General features: G+C 29.5%; 1 protein-coding gene across 1 annotated transcript in view; it reads left to right on the top strand.

Moving 5' to 3' along the window:
* Positions 1-19,331, top strand: part of LOC132935158 (protein 5NUC-like) — a 42,392-nt gene extending 23,061 nt beyond the window's left edge. The window contains exons 6-9 of the mRNA XM_061001627.1: positions 1,436-1,550; positions 6,651-6,827; positions 7,893-8,096; positions 19,070-19,331. Of these exons, the coding sequence (XP_060857610.1) occupies positions 1,436-1,550; positions 6,651-6,827; positions 7,893-8,096; positions 19,070-19,164 (591 nt within the window). The 3' untranslated portion in view covers positions 19,165-19,331. The remainder of the gene's footprint in view (positions 1-1,435; positions 1,551-6,650; positions 6,828-7,892; positions 8,097-19,069) is intronic.
* Positions 19,332-19,994: the final 663 nt, after the last annotated feature.

Genomic DNA, 19,994 nt, shown 5'->3' with positions numbered 1-19,994 from the left:
TAATGTATGGTAATACATTTGAATTCATCGATATAACAAAGGCTGGGCAAGTAAATTATTATTTTTAACTCAGTCATGTTAAAAGTTAACACACATTTTTGTTAACTTTTTATCAAGTTGAAAAAAAGTTAATTTGCTTACTTAATTTTTATCCAACCCAAAATTAAATTATAGATTACAGTGATTATAATTTATACAGTATTTCAATGTACCTAAGTTAGATTGGAATAATATACATTTTTAACTTTAAACAATTCACAGAAAATATTTTTTAACGAAATAGACTGGAATAGTGAAATGTAATAAAATTTTTAAAAAAATGAACTTAATTTACTTCTTAAAATGAAAAATTAATTCTTTAGTTTCACGTTAATTAAAAAAGAAATTTAGTAAATTAACAGTTAAGTTAATGAAAATCCAAAATTATCTAGTTAAATTAAAAAGTTTAAATAAAATTAACTTGTTGGCCTTGGATGTAACGATATCATTATAATATGTAAAAAACGGTTCTGAGCGGAGACGGTCTGTTAGTGCGGATGTTTTATATTATATTTATATTGTTATTACTTATTATTAATATGGTAAGTTGAATTAATATTATAAAATTACAACAAAATAACTTAAATCGTTATTCTTGTTTGTTCGATATGTATTTTTTAGTTTTTTTGGTTACAGAGTTATTACTATTACGTGGAACCTTGTTTTATATTTTCAATCCTTAACTATAGAACTTGAACGTTTTATAAATTTTTAACTACAAAATCATTTTTTAACTTTAAGTTTGAAAAATATTGTAAAAATTCGAATTTTAAAAGCCTATAAAAAAAATGTGTGCTTCTGTATTTTTAATATTTTTCAACTAATACTGTAACAAAATATCAGGAGTTTGTATTAAATTTTCACGCTTTTTGACCCAACAAATAACATTTTCTTGACATTTATACAGAAAAGAAAACTAAAAAAAAATTGAAAACTGTCTAAAAATGTTAAAAATATTCTTCAAAGTTGAATCTGTCAAACGATTTGTTGTTATTGTGGCCAATGGATTTTCATACAGTTATGACGCAACAACAAAAAACGACATAAAATCGTCTAATGAAATAATTTCAAAAATTACTTTGTTTGAACATCTAACAAGTATTTATAACAACCCTTTATGTACCTAGCCCTTTGTTTGTTGTGGGCCAATGTAAAATTTATGGACTCCGTGTCATTCGCTAATAACAATACGTCATTGAGAAACCAACAGCTACCTATGTGTTTTTTTCGCCACCGCTTTCAGTATTTAAAAGATGATTTAAATTTTATAAGATGCGTTTCTCGAGTTTAAACAAAATAATAGCTGACGAACGGGTTTTACGTGTCATAATTATAATATCGTTATCTCCGATTTCGTTCTTATTAATATTGTATTATGTTTTAAAAAATATTTCAGAATTTGAACGACTTGTTGAAAAACAACGTGACCTTGAGTGGCTGGACCGATGCCGCTGTAGCGATTGTCCTGAGTAGTAGTATTCACAATTCAATAGATGCTTCGAAAAAGCAAGGTAATATAAGACTGATGTTTTCTACTATCATAAACATTATTCGATTTTAATCCAACATGTATTGTTCATCTCTCCCTGTACAATATAGGGCGATTCGTCAAGCATGCTTACACCAGTTTTTCTCTCTAGTAGTTGATTTATTAAAATTATGATTTTTAGAATTTATAAGTAGGACATATATAATAGGTATCATATCAAATATCAATCAAAAATAAGCATGAACCATGGTACATTTTACACTTTACACGTTAATGATAATAATTTTTTTTAACATAATCATAGGTTTTTTTTTTAAAATCATAGTCACTTGTTATACTATATAATATGATATTTTTAAAAATAATTATCAATCATACACATTCTTTTCAAACAATAACCAATAACATAGGTATAGGTATACATTTTTTCTGAAATCATACGCTAAAATATCAGTTAATAGTACACATTTTTTATAAATTACAATAAACTTATAAATTTTTTCCTCGAAGGAAGATCAATTATACAATTTTTTTCAATCTATTTATGAAATAAATTACAACATCTTATAACCTATTGACTTATAAGAATGACTGCATTATAATTTATAACGTATATCGTATCCTAAAAATATATTAATTTAAGTCGTTATTGTAAAACGATTATTCCATGTAAATTTGGCACATAAACGGGCTGTCGGGAAAACTTTTTAATTTTGGCGCAAACAAACTGTACCCAAAAGGCCAAAATGGATTAATTTTTTTTTTTGCTCAAATGGGTAATTCCGCTTACTATCACTTACTTATAAGAACAATTTTATCAACTATTTGGATTTTTGCGTACCATTTAAGGGTGACACCAATTTATTTTTTCCTATCAAAAATCACAAATTTTTTCCTGTAAATTATTAATTGGATGATTTTAATTGAAATGTTTATGTAGGTATCTGTTTTTTTTTCAATTATACTATATTTTTTTGTTTGATAGTAGGCATAATTCATAATGGTTGAAACTTAGTTATAATAATTTTGCATCACCGGACATTATAGAAATTGTTTTAAATTTGACGGTCAACTTTTTGTTACTAATAACTTTATTTTTTTTTATCAAGTAGATAGCATTTGAATCGAACAGTTTCAAAAATTGAACCTAATCAAAAATACATATATATATATGAATATATAATATATGTATATATATGAAATAAATGAATGCCTCTAAATCCTTGCAGTATTAATATTAAGTAAAAACACACCAAATTGATTTTTGAACAAAAAAATTGTAATTTCTTAGATTGTATCTAATATTATACAATTATTTATTACTCATATTATAGAAGTAGAAAAAAAACAATTTCAAACAAGTTTCATAATTTTATACAGTTATTATTATTAACACTATTATGGCGGCGCAATCATTGGAGCACTTGAGTAATTTTTTTTTAAAAATGTATCGACTACAACACTGTGACATCAATTTGAAATCATTAGTCTTCCATTTTTCTTACTTTTCGTGCGAAATTTAAAGTTTTAACTGTTGGGAAATTTGATTGATACTTAGATATACCTGCCTAGTGTCTGTCGATGGCTTGAACCGTTTAAGGTAATTAATATAGTAATTATTTTATTCACATAATAAGTCATTCCAAATGACGTGTTAATTGGTTATTGCTGTTTGTAAAATATGAGACACAGCTAAAACTAAACATGTTTACTCTTCCGCACAGTCCATTTACCATTTGATGGTAATAACGATTACTTTAAACGATACCTCATACCATTTATACCCAAGGCTGGACATAAACGAGTTAAAAGTTAAAATTAAGTCAAAACGTTAGTTGATTTTAATTAAGTTAATTAACTCGTTACTTTTTTTTCAAATTAACTTTTAACTTAACAAGTTACTTTTTTTCCAAGATTAACGTGTTAACTTTTAGTTAATTTTATTTCAAAAGTATCTAAATTAAGTTAATTTTCGTCCGAAGAATAATGCAAATGTCTGAATGTGTTTGTACTTTGATGTATCATTTTAAATTTCTCCAGTAATTTTCTCGAGCGCAAAGAAAAACTATCTAATAAACCATATTATATTTCAGGAAATTTTTATTTTTACGAATTAGCAAATTTTAACTTTACACTAAGTTAAGTTACTTTTTTTTTTAAAGTTGACTTTTAACTTAACGAGTTAACGAAAAAAAAATACGAGTAAATTTTAACTTAATTAACTTTATTGTTTTAAAATAACTTAACTTAACGAGTTAAAAACAATCGTTAACTTGCCCAGTCTTGCTTATACCTACATATAAGTTTTATTCGCAGTAAACAAACGTTTTCAGTTTAATGATAATTGAAAAATGCTAATTTAATTGCGTTGTGCCTTACACGGAAATGAACGAAATAATGATGACGCCATAACTTAACAAAATGGTTTCTAGAAAACAAAGGAACTATAATTTTAAGGCACCCATATACAAAATAATACAATACGTAAATTAAACCAAATTGGGTGATAAAAAAATAATAATTCATGTAATGTATAGCATCTTTTATGACGGTAAATATTAATCGTTCATAATAATTTATAGAAATCATTGGAAACCGTTCTCGTCGAGGGGTTCTAGGTGTTAGGATTTGTACTGATTTTACGTCGTCGATTATGAAATATTATTTGAACTCTATAGTTGTTCGTACGAATATTTTAGTCGATACGACACGAAATAGAGTAGGTACCCGCGAACGTTTTTGAATGTTCAAAACGCTACCGATCAATGAATTTGATAAATTAAATAATTGAAAAGCTGAAAATAGTCATTTTATTTGGGTTTTTACTAAACACGTCGTTTACGTCCTAGCATCATATAATATACGAATTGAGCTGGTAAAAGTTAATTAATACGAGACGCATACACTGTAAAAAAAAATTTAATTAGATTATACAATATTAAAACGGACTATACCAATAGTTTTTCAATTTTTTATTCGAAAAAGATTTGTTTTTAAAATAGAATTATTATAAGTCGGTAAAAGTAGATTGTTACACAGCTCGAAGGGTCGATCGCACGAACTAATCAAGACATCGACGTTGAAATATTGTATAACTTGTATACTATACAGGGTGATTCATTAAGCGTAAAACACTCATTATCTCAAAAGTATTAATGTTTTTGAAAATATTTTTTTACATAGTTTCAAGTTGTTAAAAACCAACGTTTTTACTAAAAAAAAATCATATTTTAAAATATTTTTTTTAAGTTTTTTACTTTTTTGAAAGACAACAGAGTTTTAATTTCATTTTCTAAAGCAGAATATTTTTCTAATTATTATGAGACAAAAATCGAATTTAAGACGAGTAATTTATGAGTTATAAGTATTTAAAGTTTAGACAAGCGGAGTAGTGGACAAACATTTTACGGGGTAACCCCTACCACTCCACTCCGCCCATCTAAACTTTAAATACTTATAACTCATAAGCTACTCGCCCTAAATTCGATTTTTATGAATCAAAATACTTAGGAAAAAAAATATAAGGATGAAAAATATTTAAAAATATGATTTTTTAACAACTTGCAGAAACTGTGTAAAAAAATGTTTTCAAAAACATTAATACTTTTTGAGATAATGAGTGTTTTACGCTTAATGAATCAGCCTGTATAGGTACACCTATACCTGCCTAACTACCAGTAATTTGTTTTAATATAATTTAGGCATAATTACGATTTTTTTTTTACGGTTGAATTTTTACTCGACGTGTACTGAACGGCTTTTACTAACTCAATTTCGTAAATCTTAGGATGTACTACACAACGTGTTTAGCTCGAATAAAACTATGATTTTCAGCTTTTACCGAGTTCGAAGAGTAGCAAATATCATGGCGTTGACTAAGTAGTAAAACCCAGCATTACCTACGACATTATGATCGGGATTTTACGGTAACTTATCGAACGTGTCCCGACTGACTGATCGACGCGTAGATCCTAAACCGTGTGCTATATAGCTAGAGACTTTAACATTCGAGTTTTAAAGAAACGTCCTCTCGTACAAGGATTTTGAGATTTACGACGGAAATGGACAATTTTTTGTTCGTTTACGTACGGTTACAATTTATAATAGTAATGGTATAAATTAGTATTTGTTTGTATTATGCGCATACCTATAATTATACCTACATGGTTATACTCGGTCGGATGAGGTGCTGCAAGCGTGCATAAAACCATCGCGTTTATAGTCTCGAATATAGAAATATTAGTTATAGATACTTTTAGTTAGTAGATGTGATAGTTTATTTATAAAATGATATTTGCATATTATGTCTGTTGCCTATAGACTAAAAAACTACTCGGACATTATTCTTACAGAGATATCAAGAAAATGTAGAGAGTAGTTTGAATCAAGTTCCAATTTTAGCGTACCAAAAGTACTATTTTTAAAAATAAAAAGTTTTTGATTTTTTTCAACAAGAGTTTATCTCTTTATTCTGACGCTAAAAATAGAACTTCGGAAGAATTAATCGACACACACCCGACTTATAGTGCTGTTTGTATAACATATTGGTAAAAATTATTTCATTAATATTTTCAAACTTTTGTGCATTTTTATATTATTTAATTTTCTCGCTTAAAACGATAACATTTTATGTTTTACTTATACAGTTTATATTTTCCAATAGCTATTTATTCCCTTTGCAATACGTATCTATTGAATAGTTGGTAAAACAGCGTAAATTTCAGTATCATTCCTAAGTTCAAAAACCATTAAAACAATTGAAATTTCAATATAATATGGCAAAAACTAAAAGAAAATAATTAAAATAAAAAAATAATAATATGTCATTATTACATGTAAGACAATATAATAACTTTACAAAAAATAATCATATTGTTTGTCGTTTTAAGTGAGAAAACTAAATACTTAATAGAAAAATGTATAAAAGTTTGAAAATATTAATCAAATAATATATATTTTTTATACAAACAGTTCTACAAGTCGGGTGTATGTATTCGAATATAATATAAGACGTTTAATGTGTTATTATTATTTCAACGAGATTTTCGACGTGCTATGGTTTATCACTAAAACGGATATTAATTATTTTTTAAATATTCACATTGACTTGTTGATTCATCAGGCGTTATATATGAAGATGACATTCAGCGAACGTTGCCGTACAAAACTCCTCTGTGCAAGGTGACCATTACTGGAACGACGCTGCTGAAATCACTGGAGCACAGTGCGTCGATGTATGATTACAGAAACTGTTCAAATCCGGAAAATAAAATATACGGAGGTTTCATGCACATGTCGGGTAAGTGCTGGGTTAACTAATTTCAACTAATTAGTCAACTAATTGTTCAACTCGTCAAGTTGATACCAATTGATTAAATATCGAAAAATATAAGTTCAGTTTAAAGTTCCTATTTGTTACCGTTGTCTTCTTTTTTGCTTTTTTTAATATTGTAGTGACTTTAACAAGTTAACTATAATATCAATAAAAATCAACTATAGACTTAGTTAAACAAAATCGGGTAGTAGTTATATTTTTATCACCTGCGCGAATTACTAATGAGAGAACATTTGATACGAAACTATAACACTATACACAGAAAACAAAAATATACACAAAAACCAATGCCCGTAACAATAATATTGATAGAAATCGGGAGAGACGTGTCCGTCGATAGATCCCTAACGGGAGTTACAAATTTTATTTCATTTCATTATTCAGTATAAAGTAGGTAGTACGAATTTCTAACGAAACTTAATGTTGTGACATTACACATATGTCTTTTTCTGCTCTTTCGTATACAAATAAACGAGTAAGACGAAAAAAATATTTGAAAAGTATTTGAAATTCAAAGCATTCCAAAACGTACTTACCTATTAATATAACTGTACCTATATTCGTTCTTTAAATCGTAAAACTTTTCAGTACATTTTTATTGAAACACATTTGTACGGATACTTTCTGGAATGGACGCGCGCGTGTACTATTGTATCCGCATTCGAATACAATTTCAAAAGAATTTTTTACGAGACTGTCAGTCAGTCGGTCGGTTTAATCATCACTGTCGCGACAAAACACCGATTTATACGCGTGTTCACTAACCCTATACACTCGTCATTGTTGTCACTCTATGTGCGTGTATACAGTGCAATATGTCAAAATAACTCTAAATCGTCAAAATTGGCATTTGTGTATATTATTATTATTATTATTATTATTATTATATTTAAAAGTCGAATCGTTATCGAATCATATACGCCCGCGACGTGTATATTATTGCATTGTTGTGTTCCATCCAATGTTGTCCAATACGCGTCTATTGCGAATTGTTTTTTGAAAATCATTTTTTTTTTCCTCCTCCCACAGGAATGCACGTCACTTACGACAAGAAAAACGCCGTCGGGTCCAGGGTGAAGTCTGCGACGATACGGTGCTCGGAATGTAAGTTGCCGTCGTACGAGCCGATCAATCCGGACAAAAAGTACACGTTGCTCATGTCCAAGTACGTAGCGAGCGGTGGCGATCGGTACGAAATGATCAAGGACGAATCCATTGGCACTAACTGTCTAAGTGAGTGAACCTACCTATAATATATACCATAGGGTTGACGACCGAATACGGTTATAACAGTAGGCCGATCGAAAACATCGATATGACAGTTTTGGGCATTAAAAATTTCACGAAATTTATTTTTTCGAAATATTTCATTTAGGTGACAAATTAAAATTTAGAAAAAACTGTGCGTTATAATATTATTATCTAAAAGATCGTAGTCACAAATTTACGGCGAAAAAATTGTGTGATTCTACGCGATCACCAATTGCCCGTCCGATTGCGTCTCCGGTTTCCAACTATATGTTCCACTCCAGTGGAAGCGAAGACGCACATGTCTCCTCCTGGAGAAGGGGCCGGGTATAGTATCGTGCATATAGTGATATACACATAGATGAATAGATCACAATATGATCTCCCTACTGCCCACTTGTGATAAGCATTGACAAAGACCTTTATTTATTTATTTTTATTTTATATTTTAAATATTTTACAATCTATATCTACAACGTTAAGTACAATAAGCAAATTCGATATTTAACGGTAAGTGACAGGAGAATTTAACATTTGTGGGCAGGCACTCAGTAGCACCACCCGACCGGGCACATATTAAGTATCAAGGTTTTTTATTTTCTAATAACTGTCTTTTGAGTCTCCTACATACATTACCAGGAATTGAGGTGGAAGAAACTTGTTTTATTAATGGGTTACTGTGAGAGGTTACGTTGGTGTGAAATTTAAACTAATATAATGTTGCTAATTGATCGAGTATAGGCATTTTTATGTCTTTGTGAAGATTATTGTTTGTGCAAAGTACCAAAAAGAGGATGTTATCACTCGTAGGATTGAAAAGCCTGAAGCGTTTTGGTATTGGATGGTTTCGCAGTTTAACCCCACTCAGTAGCACCACCCGACTGGGCACATATTTAGTATCAAAGGTTTTTATTTTTTAATAACTGTCTTTTGAGTCTCCTACATACATTACCAGGAATTGAGGTGGAAGAAACTTGTTTTATTAATGGGTTACTGTGAGAGGTTACGTTGGTGTGAAATTTAAACTAATATAATGTTGCTAATTGATCGAGTATAGGCATTTTTATGTCTTTGTGAAGATTATTGTTTGTGCAAAGTACCAAAAAGAGGATGTTATCACTCGTAGGGTTGAAAAGCCTGAAGCGTTTTGGTATTGGATGGTTTTGCAGTTTAACCCCATACCGTATGTCAAAACCAGTCGAATTATTGATTTGTATATAATAAGTTTATTGGAAAGGAAAAGTTTGGATTTTAAGAGTGGTCTGTGGATATGAAGTCAAGAGTTAATAGTTTTACGTTTAAGTTTTATGTGTGGGATCCAGGTTAACCGTTTGTCAAGAGTTCGACCAATATATTTAACTTCGTTTGCCTTTGGAATTGTTTGATTGTTTAACGCAACAAGACCTTTGTTAAAAAAAAATTTACGGCAAGAGAACGTTTACAAAAGCTGGTTAATTGTATCGAATACTGCGGATAAATAAATAACTATAGTGACGCAGGTATTAACCGATAATAATGGTATAACGCCATTTATATACCTAATGTGTGTAACCACTAACATAGTAATATCCGTTATCGATCATTTCTATGTGCGTGTATAATACTGTTATCAATAATCATATTTCCTGGAATCGTCCATGTAGCCAAAAAAGTTAATATTTTTCAAAATGTCATTGAAATATTTAAAAGAAAAGCGAGATTTAAAATTTAAGAATTTTTCAAGATAATTTTTAAAATTCAGAACCTTACCTATCCCAGCTGTTCAGCAGACCGGTGTCTATTTATGAACTTTTTTATGTTTTAACCTACTTGAACCATTTTTTCCGGAAATTTTGTTTCAGGAATCCGTTCCTATATACCCACGACCAGGGTTGGGATTTTATAGCACTTAAAATTGCATAAATATGCTCTCTAATATTATACCTTAAATATCGCCAAATCTGTGCTAAAAATATGCAATAAAAACAACAAACTATGCAAAAAAAGGAAATTTATTAATTAATAATTTTTTAATCACTTACAATTATTAATTATTATAGGTAGTTGCTTAAGATTTGAAATAATTCAGTCACTCTGATCGGAATCCAGATGAATTGACTTTACAACGCATTCAACGCTCGTTCGTTGATAATCGGCGATTAATAATCGCAGTATAAATCGACAAAAAAAACCCGAGAAAATCAGCAGATAACAAAAATTAAAACCAAATACCTAATACGAAATTATCGTAATAATTCGATTGACAAAAATCTAAAAACACGTTTACAAAAATATATTTTTGATTTTGATTCAAAAACAGGTAAAAATGCAAAAAAGTCTCAAAAAGCACTAAAAACTAAAAATTGCAAAATATGCAAAAAAAAACCAAAACAAAAATTTTTAATTTCAGTTCTCCGTATCATGAAACACATTTTTATCTTACTCTGCTATTTTTTAAGCATCTCATAAGAAATATGCAAATGCTATAAAATCCCGACCCTGCTCATAACTATATATTATTATTATTCATTATTATTTATTTATTTAATGATGTTCACTAAATCGTGTAGGTACATTATATTATTATGTATTTTACAATCAAAGGTCAATCAATGACGATACGATTGCTCCGAACCCGCTGAACTATTTTTGTATTTTTGTTATTTAACCGATTATACCTATATCTCAATATTATAATAATATTTCGATCGACCCCGTTCACCTACAGTGAATCTATGATTGAAGAATTTTTTCACGAAGAACGTGTAAACCAGCCAGTTCGAGTCCAATTGTAAATGTAGTTGAATGAGATTCTATTTATACAACGAGAGACACGAGTTGATGATTTAAACGCAAACAAGAAACGAGTATAAATAATTGTTCGTACATTTCCTGATTTTCCTGCACAAACTATGTTATATTGAGACGTCAAATTATTGGTTTTAATCAATTTATCTAAATCTAATAACAACCGTACTGCATCTCAATAGGTAGGTACTTCCGCAAAATCAAACGAACTCGAAATCAACACCTACGTTAAGAGATAGGTAATATTATCTTATTGAGTTACTAAATAATTTAATGTCATGAATGAACAGGTAACGCGTTAATTAACTCGACGTTTAAACTGAGTTTTATTTTATATCTGCTCAACTCGTTAGTCATTCGATACATTGCCAATGTGCAGTATACCTATACTTAGACGATTCAACGAAAAAAAAGGTGGATAAGTGGACGTCGCTCTGCTGTACAGTAGGTTACGAGTGGGTCACTGTAATGGATGGTGTTAAATTTGAATTCAATGATATAATATCATTGTATAAGAAAAACGATTCTGAGCGAAAACGGTCAGTCAGCCTATGATATTACCAAGTATATTTGATGATATTATTGTGAATAAAGTAATTTATATATAACCTATTTACGCGGAGCCTTGTTTTAAATTTTCAATCCTTAGCCATAAAAGTTAAACATTTTATACATTTTTAACTACAAAATAATTAATAAATTATAAATTTGATAAATGTTGTCAAAATTTGAACTTTAAATGCTTATAAAAAAAAATTGTGCATATGTATTTTTAATATTTTTCAACTGTTATTAGAACGATATTATATCAGGATCCTTATATTCAATTTTCACGCTTTTTTACCCAACAAAAAAATTTTTATTGATATTTATAGAAAAAAATTGAAAACTCACAATGTCCGTAAACCGCTCAAAAAGAGTTAAAATATTTTCAAAATTGTATGGTGTATAGAAAATGCTAATATAAACATTCTGTGAAATTTTCAAGTATCTACAGTCATTCGTTTTTTAATTACAATAAAATAAGAAAATTGTTACATGAGAAATCGAGTGAATATCAAATGTTGTAAAAATATAAATTTCAGACGCTCATAAAAATTTAATTTAAGTTTCTTGTAGACATTTTTTTTTTTGATAAAGGTAGACAAACTTATGAGTAATCTTATATTACATTTTCAAATCTTAGATTTAAAAAGAAAAATTTTTATGAATTCTCATCAAAATAATTTGCTATTTTTCGTGATTTTTCCATATTTTGTCAAAATTTGAACTTTAAATGCTTATAATTAAAAACTGTGACTAAGGATTTTTAATTTTTTTCATCTGCCTTTGCAACGATAACCTGGGAGCCTTCTATTAAATTTTCAAGCTTTTTTACTCAACAGATAAAATTTTATTGATATTTATAGAAAAAAAAACTAAAAAAATTGAAAACTGACAATGGCCGTAAACAGCTCAAAAAGAGTCAAAATATTTTGTAAATTTTATGGTGTATATAAAATGCTAATATAAACATTCAGTCAAAATTTCATGTCCCTACGGTCATTTGTTTTAGAGTTACACCAAAAACCAAAATCGATTTTCTCGAAAACAGATTTTGCGTAAAAATTCCCGTTTTTCCTTAATTTTTCTTTTGTTTTTCACGTCGCTTTTGAAAACTACTGGGAAATTTTTACTTTTGACCCCCCAAAGTACCAACTAGATTCACTTTCCTATCAGAAAAGTTACTGTTGAAGAAAATCCAAGCACTTTTACTGTCCTAAAAGGTGATGACAGACACAAAAATAAAAAAAAAAATAAAAAAAAAATAAAAAAAAAAACACACATCATTGTAGAATCAATACATTCATCGCTTCGCTCAGAATCTAAAATAAAAAAAAAACACATATCATTGTAAAATTAATACATTCATCGCTTCGCTGAGAATCTAAAATTATCAAACCTCGTGTAGTGCAGAAAAACGTATTTTCAGTAGGTACTTAGATAGCCACTCTAAAATAATCCAGTTTCTATATTGAGTAATTAAACAGGTATATGATTGCCGTTTCCAGTTGATTTCGGTACGTTACCATTCAATGGTTTATGTTCACGTAGGGTTATAAAATTTGATGAAATTTGTTTTCTCGAAATAATTAATCAATGTGAAAAAAAAATCGTGTATTACGGCTAAAATTCGAATGTTATAAGCTTATTGGAAGAAGAACACTTTTAAAAGTTGATTTACTGTATCGAACAGTAATAAATAATAGCTGACAGGTGGGCAATCGGTAAGTAATAAATTAACCGGTAATATAATACCTACTCAGCACCTTAACCAGTATCCTAAATATCCACCAACCCAACAGTATATCCGGAAAAATCCACAACCAGATACACCGCCTCAAATCCAATACACAGACCATCATTTTCTGTTGGGTTCCTAGCCACGTCGGAATCCGAGGTAATGAATTGGCCGATACTTTTGCCAAAGAAGCCATCTCCTCCCACCTCTCCCGACAAATCCACACCTGTACTTTTCAGGACCTCAAAACTACCATCGACAACCACATTCTAGCCCAATGGCAGATCCTATGGTCAACTCTACACACCAAGCTCAATAAAATAAAGCCCACAGTCTCCCCATGGCCATCCTTCTTATTACCTAGACGCCAGGAAGTAATATTAAACAGACTTCGGATAGGCCACACATGGGTGACTCACAAACATCTTATGGACAGATCCGAACCCGAACAATGCCAAACTTGCGGTGAAACCTCCACGGTTGAACACATAATATGTCACTGCCGTAAATTCGCCGACATCAGAATTAACCTCAACATATCAGACAACCTGGAAGAAGCCCTTAGCCCACAGTCTATCAACATAAAGCAAATAATTAACTTTTTAAAATTAACGGGATTATATCACTTAATATAACCTAGATATTTCTCAAACATACTGTTCATTATTATGTACTCATTTTTCTATTTATCTTTGTATCTATCTATTGTTATTTTCATATTCTATTTCTCTGTACATATCACTATTAATGTTTCTTTTTGTTAAAAAATATTAATGTTTTAATGCCAATAACCTTTGCTGTTGCGGCTTATGTAAATAAAAAAAAAAAAAAAAATACCTACCATTTATACCTAATTTATTGACATGCTATAGGTACCTAATTCACTAATTCGTAAACCTTGGTTGATAATAGCAATTCACTATCGAAATATTGTCCGTGTTCAATCAATTATTAGGTAACATTGTATAATCATCTGTAGCCAAATGCGTTTAAAATAAAAAATATATATTTTTCATAATTTCATAGAAAATACCAATCGAAAAATGTCTTGTGAAATAATATTTCAAATCCTGCAGAACCCTATATGCGTACTAGCGGTGACAGGAAAGACCTTAGTTTTAGTTTTCAATTGATTAAACGACATATTGGTACTGATCGATATTTTAATTTTGTACATACAATTTATAGACGTTAGCGCAGTTCAACTAACAGTGCAGTACCTATACAATTTTTGTTTTATTTTAAATTTAGAGCGGCCCGAAAAAAATTATCGATTTTACAACGATGTGTGTGTTTTTTTTTTCTATCAGTCATCGTTTTTCGTGGAAGTAAAATGTATGCACCGATTTTTCATTTCGACGTTTTTATTTCCGGTAGAGAAATGAAACTATTTATTACTTTTTGGTGGGTCAAAAGTAATAGAAATTCCCAGTAGTTTTGAAATGCGAGGGCGGCAAAAAAATCAAGGAAAAATTAGTTTACCGGAACAAACATTCGTTTTTGATGCGAGCGATTGAATTTAACGTTTTTACGACATTGGATACTCACCCATAGATTAACGACTTCATATCGATCGACTTCTGATATTTTGTTAGACCAATAACCATAGATATCCACAATTTCTATACTTCGAAAAATTTTCTAGATACTTTGGCTCTTTTTGAAATATTTATAGCCATTAGAAATTTTCGATGAATAATATATATAATATTTATTGCAATAGACTTACAATTGTATGCTTCAAAAATATTATTTCGTATTTATTTTTTTATGTACCACACGATGGGCATACGTTTCTATGCACCTATCATAGTTTAGGACTATCTATGCATTTATTGTATAATACAGGACTTACGTTTTAATACCTTTAAAAAGATCACAAAAAGTTTCACATCAAATTTTCAAAAAATGGACTTGTGTTCGTTGATTTTTGTGGTACAGAATTGTATATCATTGAATTAACACATCACAGCTAGGGAACCACACGACACCTAATGTACGACAGAGCGGTGCCCTGCCAACGTTTTTTAATACTGAGAATAAAAATTTTAAACTAAATCAAACTTTTCGGAAAAATCCAAAATAGCCGATTTGTTAATGTTATAATTTTTAAAAACGTTTTGATGGTAAAAACGTTTGGCTAGTGGTTAGTTTTGAAAATATCGATTTTTTTTGGAGTAAACTATTATTGGTGGCGCAATAAATTATTTTCAAAACAGTCTTTAGGGTATTCTCAGACACAACGCAATTTTAAACTATCCGTTATCCATTATAATAACTGTCATAATTTTTTTCTTACGTCAAAACATAAAGTATCGATGTCTCGGTTTTTATTCGTCAGGTCTTTCCGTTACAACCTGACCTGTACATCACTGTTGAATTCGCATTTGTCGACAACCTTATCTGTAACTAAACATATTGGCTTTCGTTTGCGTACGATTTTCGTATGCCTACTTAAACTGTACCTCTGCCAAATGTACAGATTATAATGTCACAGATGTTGTTCCTTTCTGTATAATATATATAGTTGGTGCGTTCAGGAAGTCAAAGTTTAAAATTAATTATTTTACTAAAAGGCTGAAAAAACAAAAATAAAGTTAAGAAAATACAGTAATTTTTACGCTAAATCGGTTTACGACCACCTGCAAATCGATTTTGGTTTTTTGTGTAACTCTAAAATAGATGACATATTCTATACACCATTACATTTTCAAAATATTTGGATTTGTTTTGAACAAAGGACATTTTCAGTATCCAAATTTTTTAGTTTTTTTTTTCTATGAATGTCAGTAAAATTTTATTTGTTGGGTAAAAAACCTTGAAAATAGTCTCGATTTTGTTTTATAAACATTCAGAGTTCATATATTGATAAAATACATAAAATTTACGAAAATTTGCAAATTATTTTGAGTTAGAAATTCATAAAAATTTTTTTAAAAAACAAGATTCCTCATAAGTTATTGTCTACCTTTATCAAAAAAAAAATGTCTTCGAGAAAGTAAAATTAAATTGTTATGAGCGTTTGAAATTCATATTTTTACTACATTCATTCGGTTTCTCATGTAGCGATTTTGTTATTTTGTTGTTATTCGAAAACAAATAACTTTAGATACATTAAATTTCACTTAATGTGTATATTCTTATTTGCTATGCACTATACAATTTGGAAAATATTTAGACTCGTTTTGAGCCGTTTACGGACACATTCAAATTTTAATTTTTTTCCAATAAATATCAATAAAATTTCATTTGTCCGTCCAAAAAGCGTGAAAATTTAATACAAGGCTCCTGAGGTATTGTTCAATAGCAGTTTAAAATAATTAATAATACATAGGCACAATTTTTTTTTTATATGCATTTAAAGTTCAATTTTTGACAAAGTTCAAAAATGATTTTGTAGTTAATGATCTATAAAATGTTCAACTTTTATAGCTAAAGATTGAAAATTTAAAACAAGGTTCCACGTAAATTATATATATAAATATTACTTTATTCACAATAATACTATCATCAATTAATATACTATTAGTAATTCCATAGGCTGACTGACCGTCTTCGCTAAGAATCGTTTTTCTAATATAATAATACTATATCATTTAATTAAAATTTAATACAATCCATTACCGCGGTGACCCACTTGTGACCTACCGTACAGCAGAACGACACCCACTTGTCCACCTTTTTTTCCTTCGTAGTACAATCGAACAATACAATCTACGGTGTTTTTTTTATTATACGCAGCACACGCATTGATCCGACGGCATTTGTTAATTACTCATAATTATTATTGTCGTGCGTGCCTTAATCGCACGTGACCAAAGTGTGTTTGCGGCGATTAAACACGAAACCGTCTGATGGCATAATAATATTTAAGCATAGTATTGGTAACAATATTATGTTTTTTGCCACTCGGTAGACTAGGTGGGTCGGCACAACTCTAATCTAAAAACCCAAAGCTATACATAGTATTGGATAATGTTATACTTGCACCGCGGTTACATGGTATTACACAGGTAGTGAAATATGTGTTTTCCGATTTAAGGATAACGATGATACCGCAGGAAAAACTTAAATCTTAGCCGTACGCGGTCGACCGACTATATTTTTAACTACGCCCACCCAGTTTGTATATAATATGTCTATTATGCATAGTATATTATTTTAAAGGTTTTAAAATTTTGATTTTTGGAGGTTGTAAAAGTGTATTTGTAGCCGATGTTTTCGAATAAGTAGGTACTTAGACTTTTCACAATATTTAAGGAGTACCTATCACGTAATATTTTGTGAATATTTTAAAGTGCTCGAATAATGAGTATTTGACTATATTATAATAATTTATAAGTAATTTCATCACATTATAACAAAATATTGTACTAAATGGTTGTATAAAAATATTACCTTAATATTTTTATAAAGTTTACGTAAAAATGTTTTTTGAAAATATATGATTAATATGTTTTGTAAATGTTAAATATTATAATATAGTATAAAATATTTTCAAAAATGTCAACATCTTAGACAAATATGACTTAAATATTTCCTAATTATTTAAGCCAATTTTTAAAAATATTTCGACAACTATATTATTTTTGTGAAAATGTTGTTTCCATAGTTAGGAAATATTTTAATGCTGTGTGGGTATGCGATACACTGGTGTTTCGAATTAGAACCTACCCATGTTTCGGTGTAAATCACCAAGAATCAGATGATTCTTCTGAAAATGGTGATGCATTGACATCGAAATTCGTTTTCGAGGTACCTATTCAACTTTAAGTTATGAGGATAATAGGTACACGCAGTCTATTAAAAGTACCTATATCATTTACTTTGGATTAATCGCAAATTATAATCCACAATATCAATCCATAATAATACACTTTGTAATTATAAACAATTGTCCGAGTATACTTGATTAATAGTAATAACGACTATCAAATATTTCATATTGCATAGGTACCTACTTTAGGTACTTATCATCACAATAACCGAGCTCGTATTTGGTCGTATAGTATTTATACTAGACTATTATCCTGAGCATTTAAAATAGAATAACTCCGAAATTTTTCGTTCAAATTTTTATTACGATAAACAAATAAACATTCCGAGAAAAATCATCTTTTCACAATTTACACTAAAAAAATATATAGGTTCTCGTTTGAATAACCAATGTTGATTTACGGGTATCCTCCCTCAAAATGTTGTGAAAAATCTCTGTACTTACACGAAAATATCTGATTCAATTGCACTTAATAATCCCATAAATCAAAATTTTAACAGACGCATAATTTAAGCATAATATTGGGCCGGTGAGATTGTGAGAATGCTTAAACCGAAGATGTCAGCGCACTATTTGTTTTCTCTCTCCGACCCACGCGCAACATAGACAAAACGCATTTGCGGCAGAATCGTTTTTTCTATGTTTTTAAGTAATCTTAGAGTAAAATCACTCATTACAAAAAAAGATAGAGAATAATATTTTTGAGGGAATGACATATCGATTTCTCTAAATATTGTTTCAAAACAATTCAAACATAATTTAAATTTACAACATTTTTTTGTTCATTTCGAAAGTCAAATACAAAGTCAAATAACAATAAAATATAAAATCGATATGTCATTGCCTCTAAAATATTATTCTCTATCCTTTTTTGTGACGGGTGATTTTACTCTGAAATTACTTAAAAACATAGAAAAAACGATTCTGCGCAAATGCGTTTTGTCTACGTTGCGCGTGGGCCGGGGAGAGAAAACAAATAGTGCGCTGACATCCTCTTAATGTGCGATTGCGATTAAATTACAGTGAATCGTAAAATTTACATATTATTTTGAACGAATTTTGTACAGCGTCGTTCGATCGGTAATATAATATAATAATTTTTTTTTCTTTCAGATACCACAGAAACAGACGCCTTATTATCGTACGTCAAAGAAATCAAACCAATTTACGGTGGAGTAGACAACCGGATCAAAATATTAAATCACTAACAAAATATTGTAACGTTATAATCATGTAGATATAGTCAATTTTTAATTATCGTTTCGACTTATCGCATCGAGTTTTTTTACAGTATATTATACATAATATTCCCAACTCGAAATTTTTGTCGGCGATAGTAAAAATAAAATTAATAATATTTCAATTTTATACTAGACATATGTGTCACAAAAATTATTTCGTTCCTATTTTTTTGTTCCCGTTATATTATAATATCGCGTAATGCAGTCTGGTCTGGACGCGTTATTGACTTAATTTAGACATTGGCACTTTGACTTGTCTGTAGTAAGTTATTGATTATCGCGGTACACGACAATAAATCAAAGTTCCAACGGACTACGCAGTCGGTCTTTAATCCGTATAATCATTTGACATAACGCCTACATTACACGTACCATAATCAGAGGACTAGCAGAGTCAATGCAAATAATCAATTCGAATCGAGTTAAGTCGAGTGAACACGTCTCTTGATCGTTAAATTAGTAATCATCAGGGTCGGGATCTTATAGCTTTTGCATATTTCTTATGAGATGCTTAAGAAATAGCAGAGTAAGATAAAAATGTGTTTCATGATACGGAGAACTGAAATTAAAAATTTTTGTTTTGAACTTTTTGAGACATTTTTGGCAGTTTTACCTAGCTGTTTTTGAATCGAAATCAGCCATATTTTATGAAATTATATTTCAGTAAAGGTGTTTTTAGATTTTTGTCAATCCAATTGTTATGATAATTCGTATTAGGTATTTGGTTGTAATTTTTGTTATCTGCTGATTTTCTAGGGTTTTTTTTTGTCGATTTCTACTGCGATTATCAATCGCCG

The sequence above is a fragment of the Metopolophium dirhodum genome, chromosome 1 (assembly GCF_019925205.1).
Source record: "Metopolophium dirhodum isolate CAU chromosome 1, ASM1992520v1, whole genome shotgun sequence".
NCBI lineage: Eukaryota > Metazoa > Arthropoda > Insecta > Hemiptera > Aphididae > Metopolophium > Metopolophium dirhodum.
This window is presented reverse-complemented; position numbering and strand designations above follow the sequence as displayed.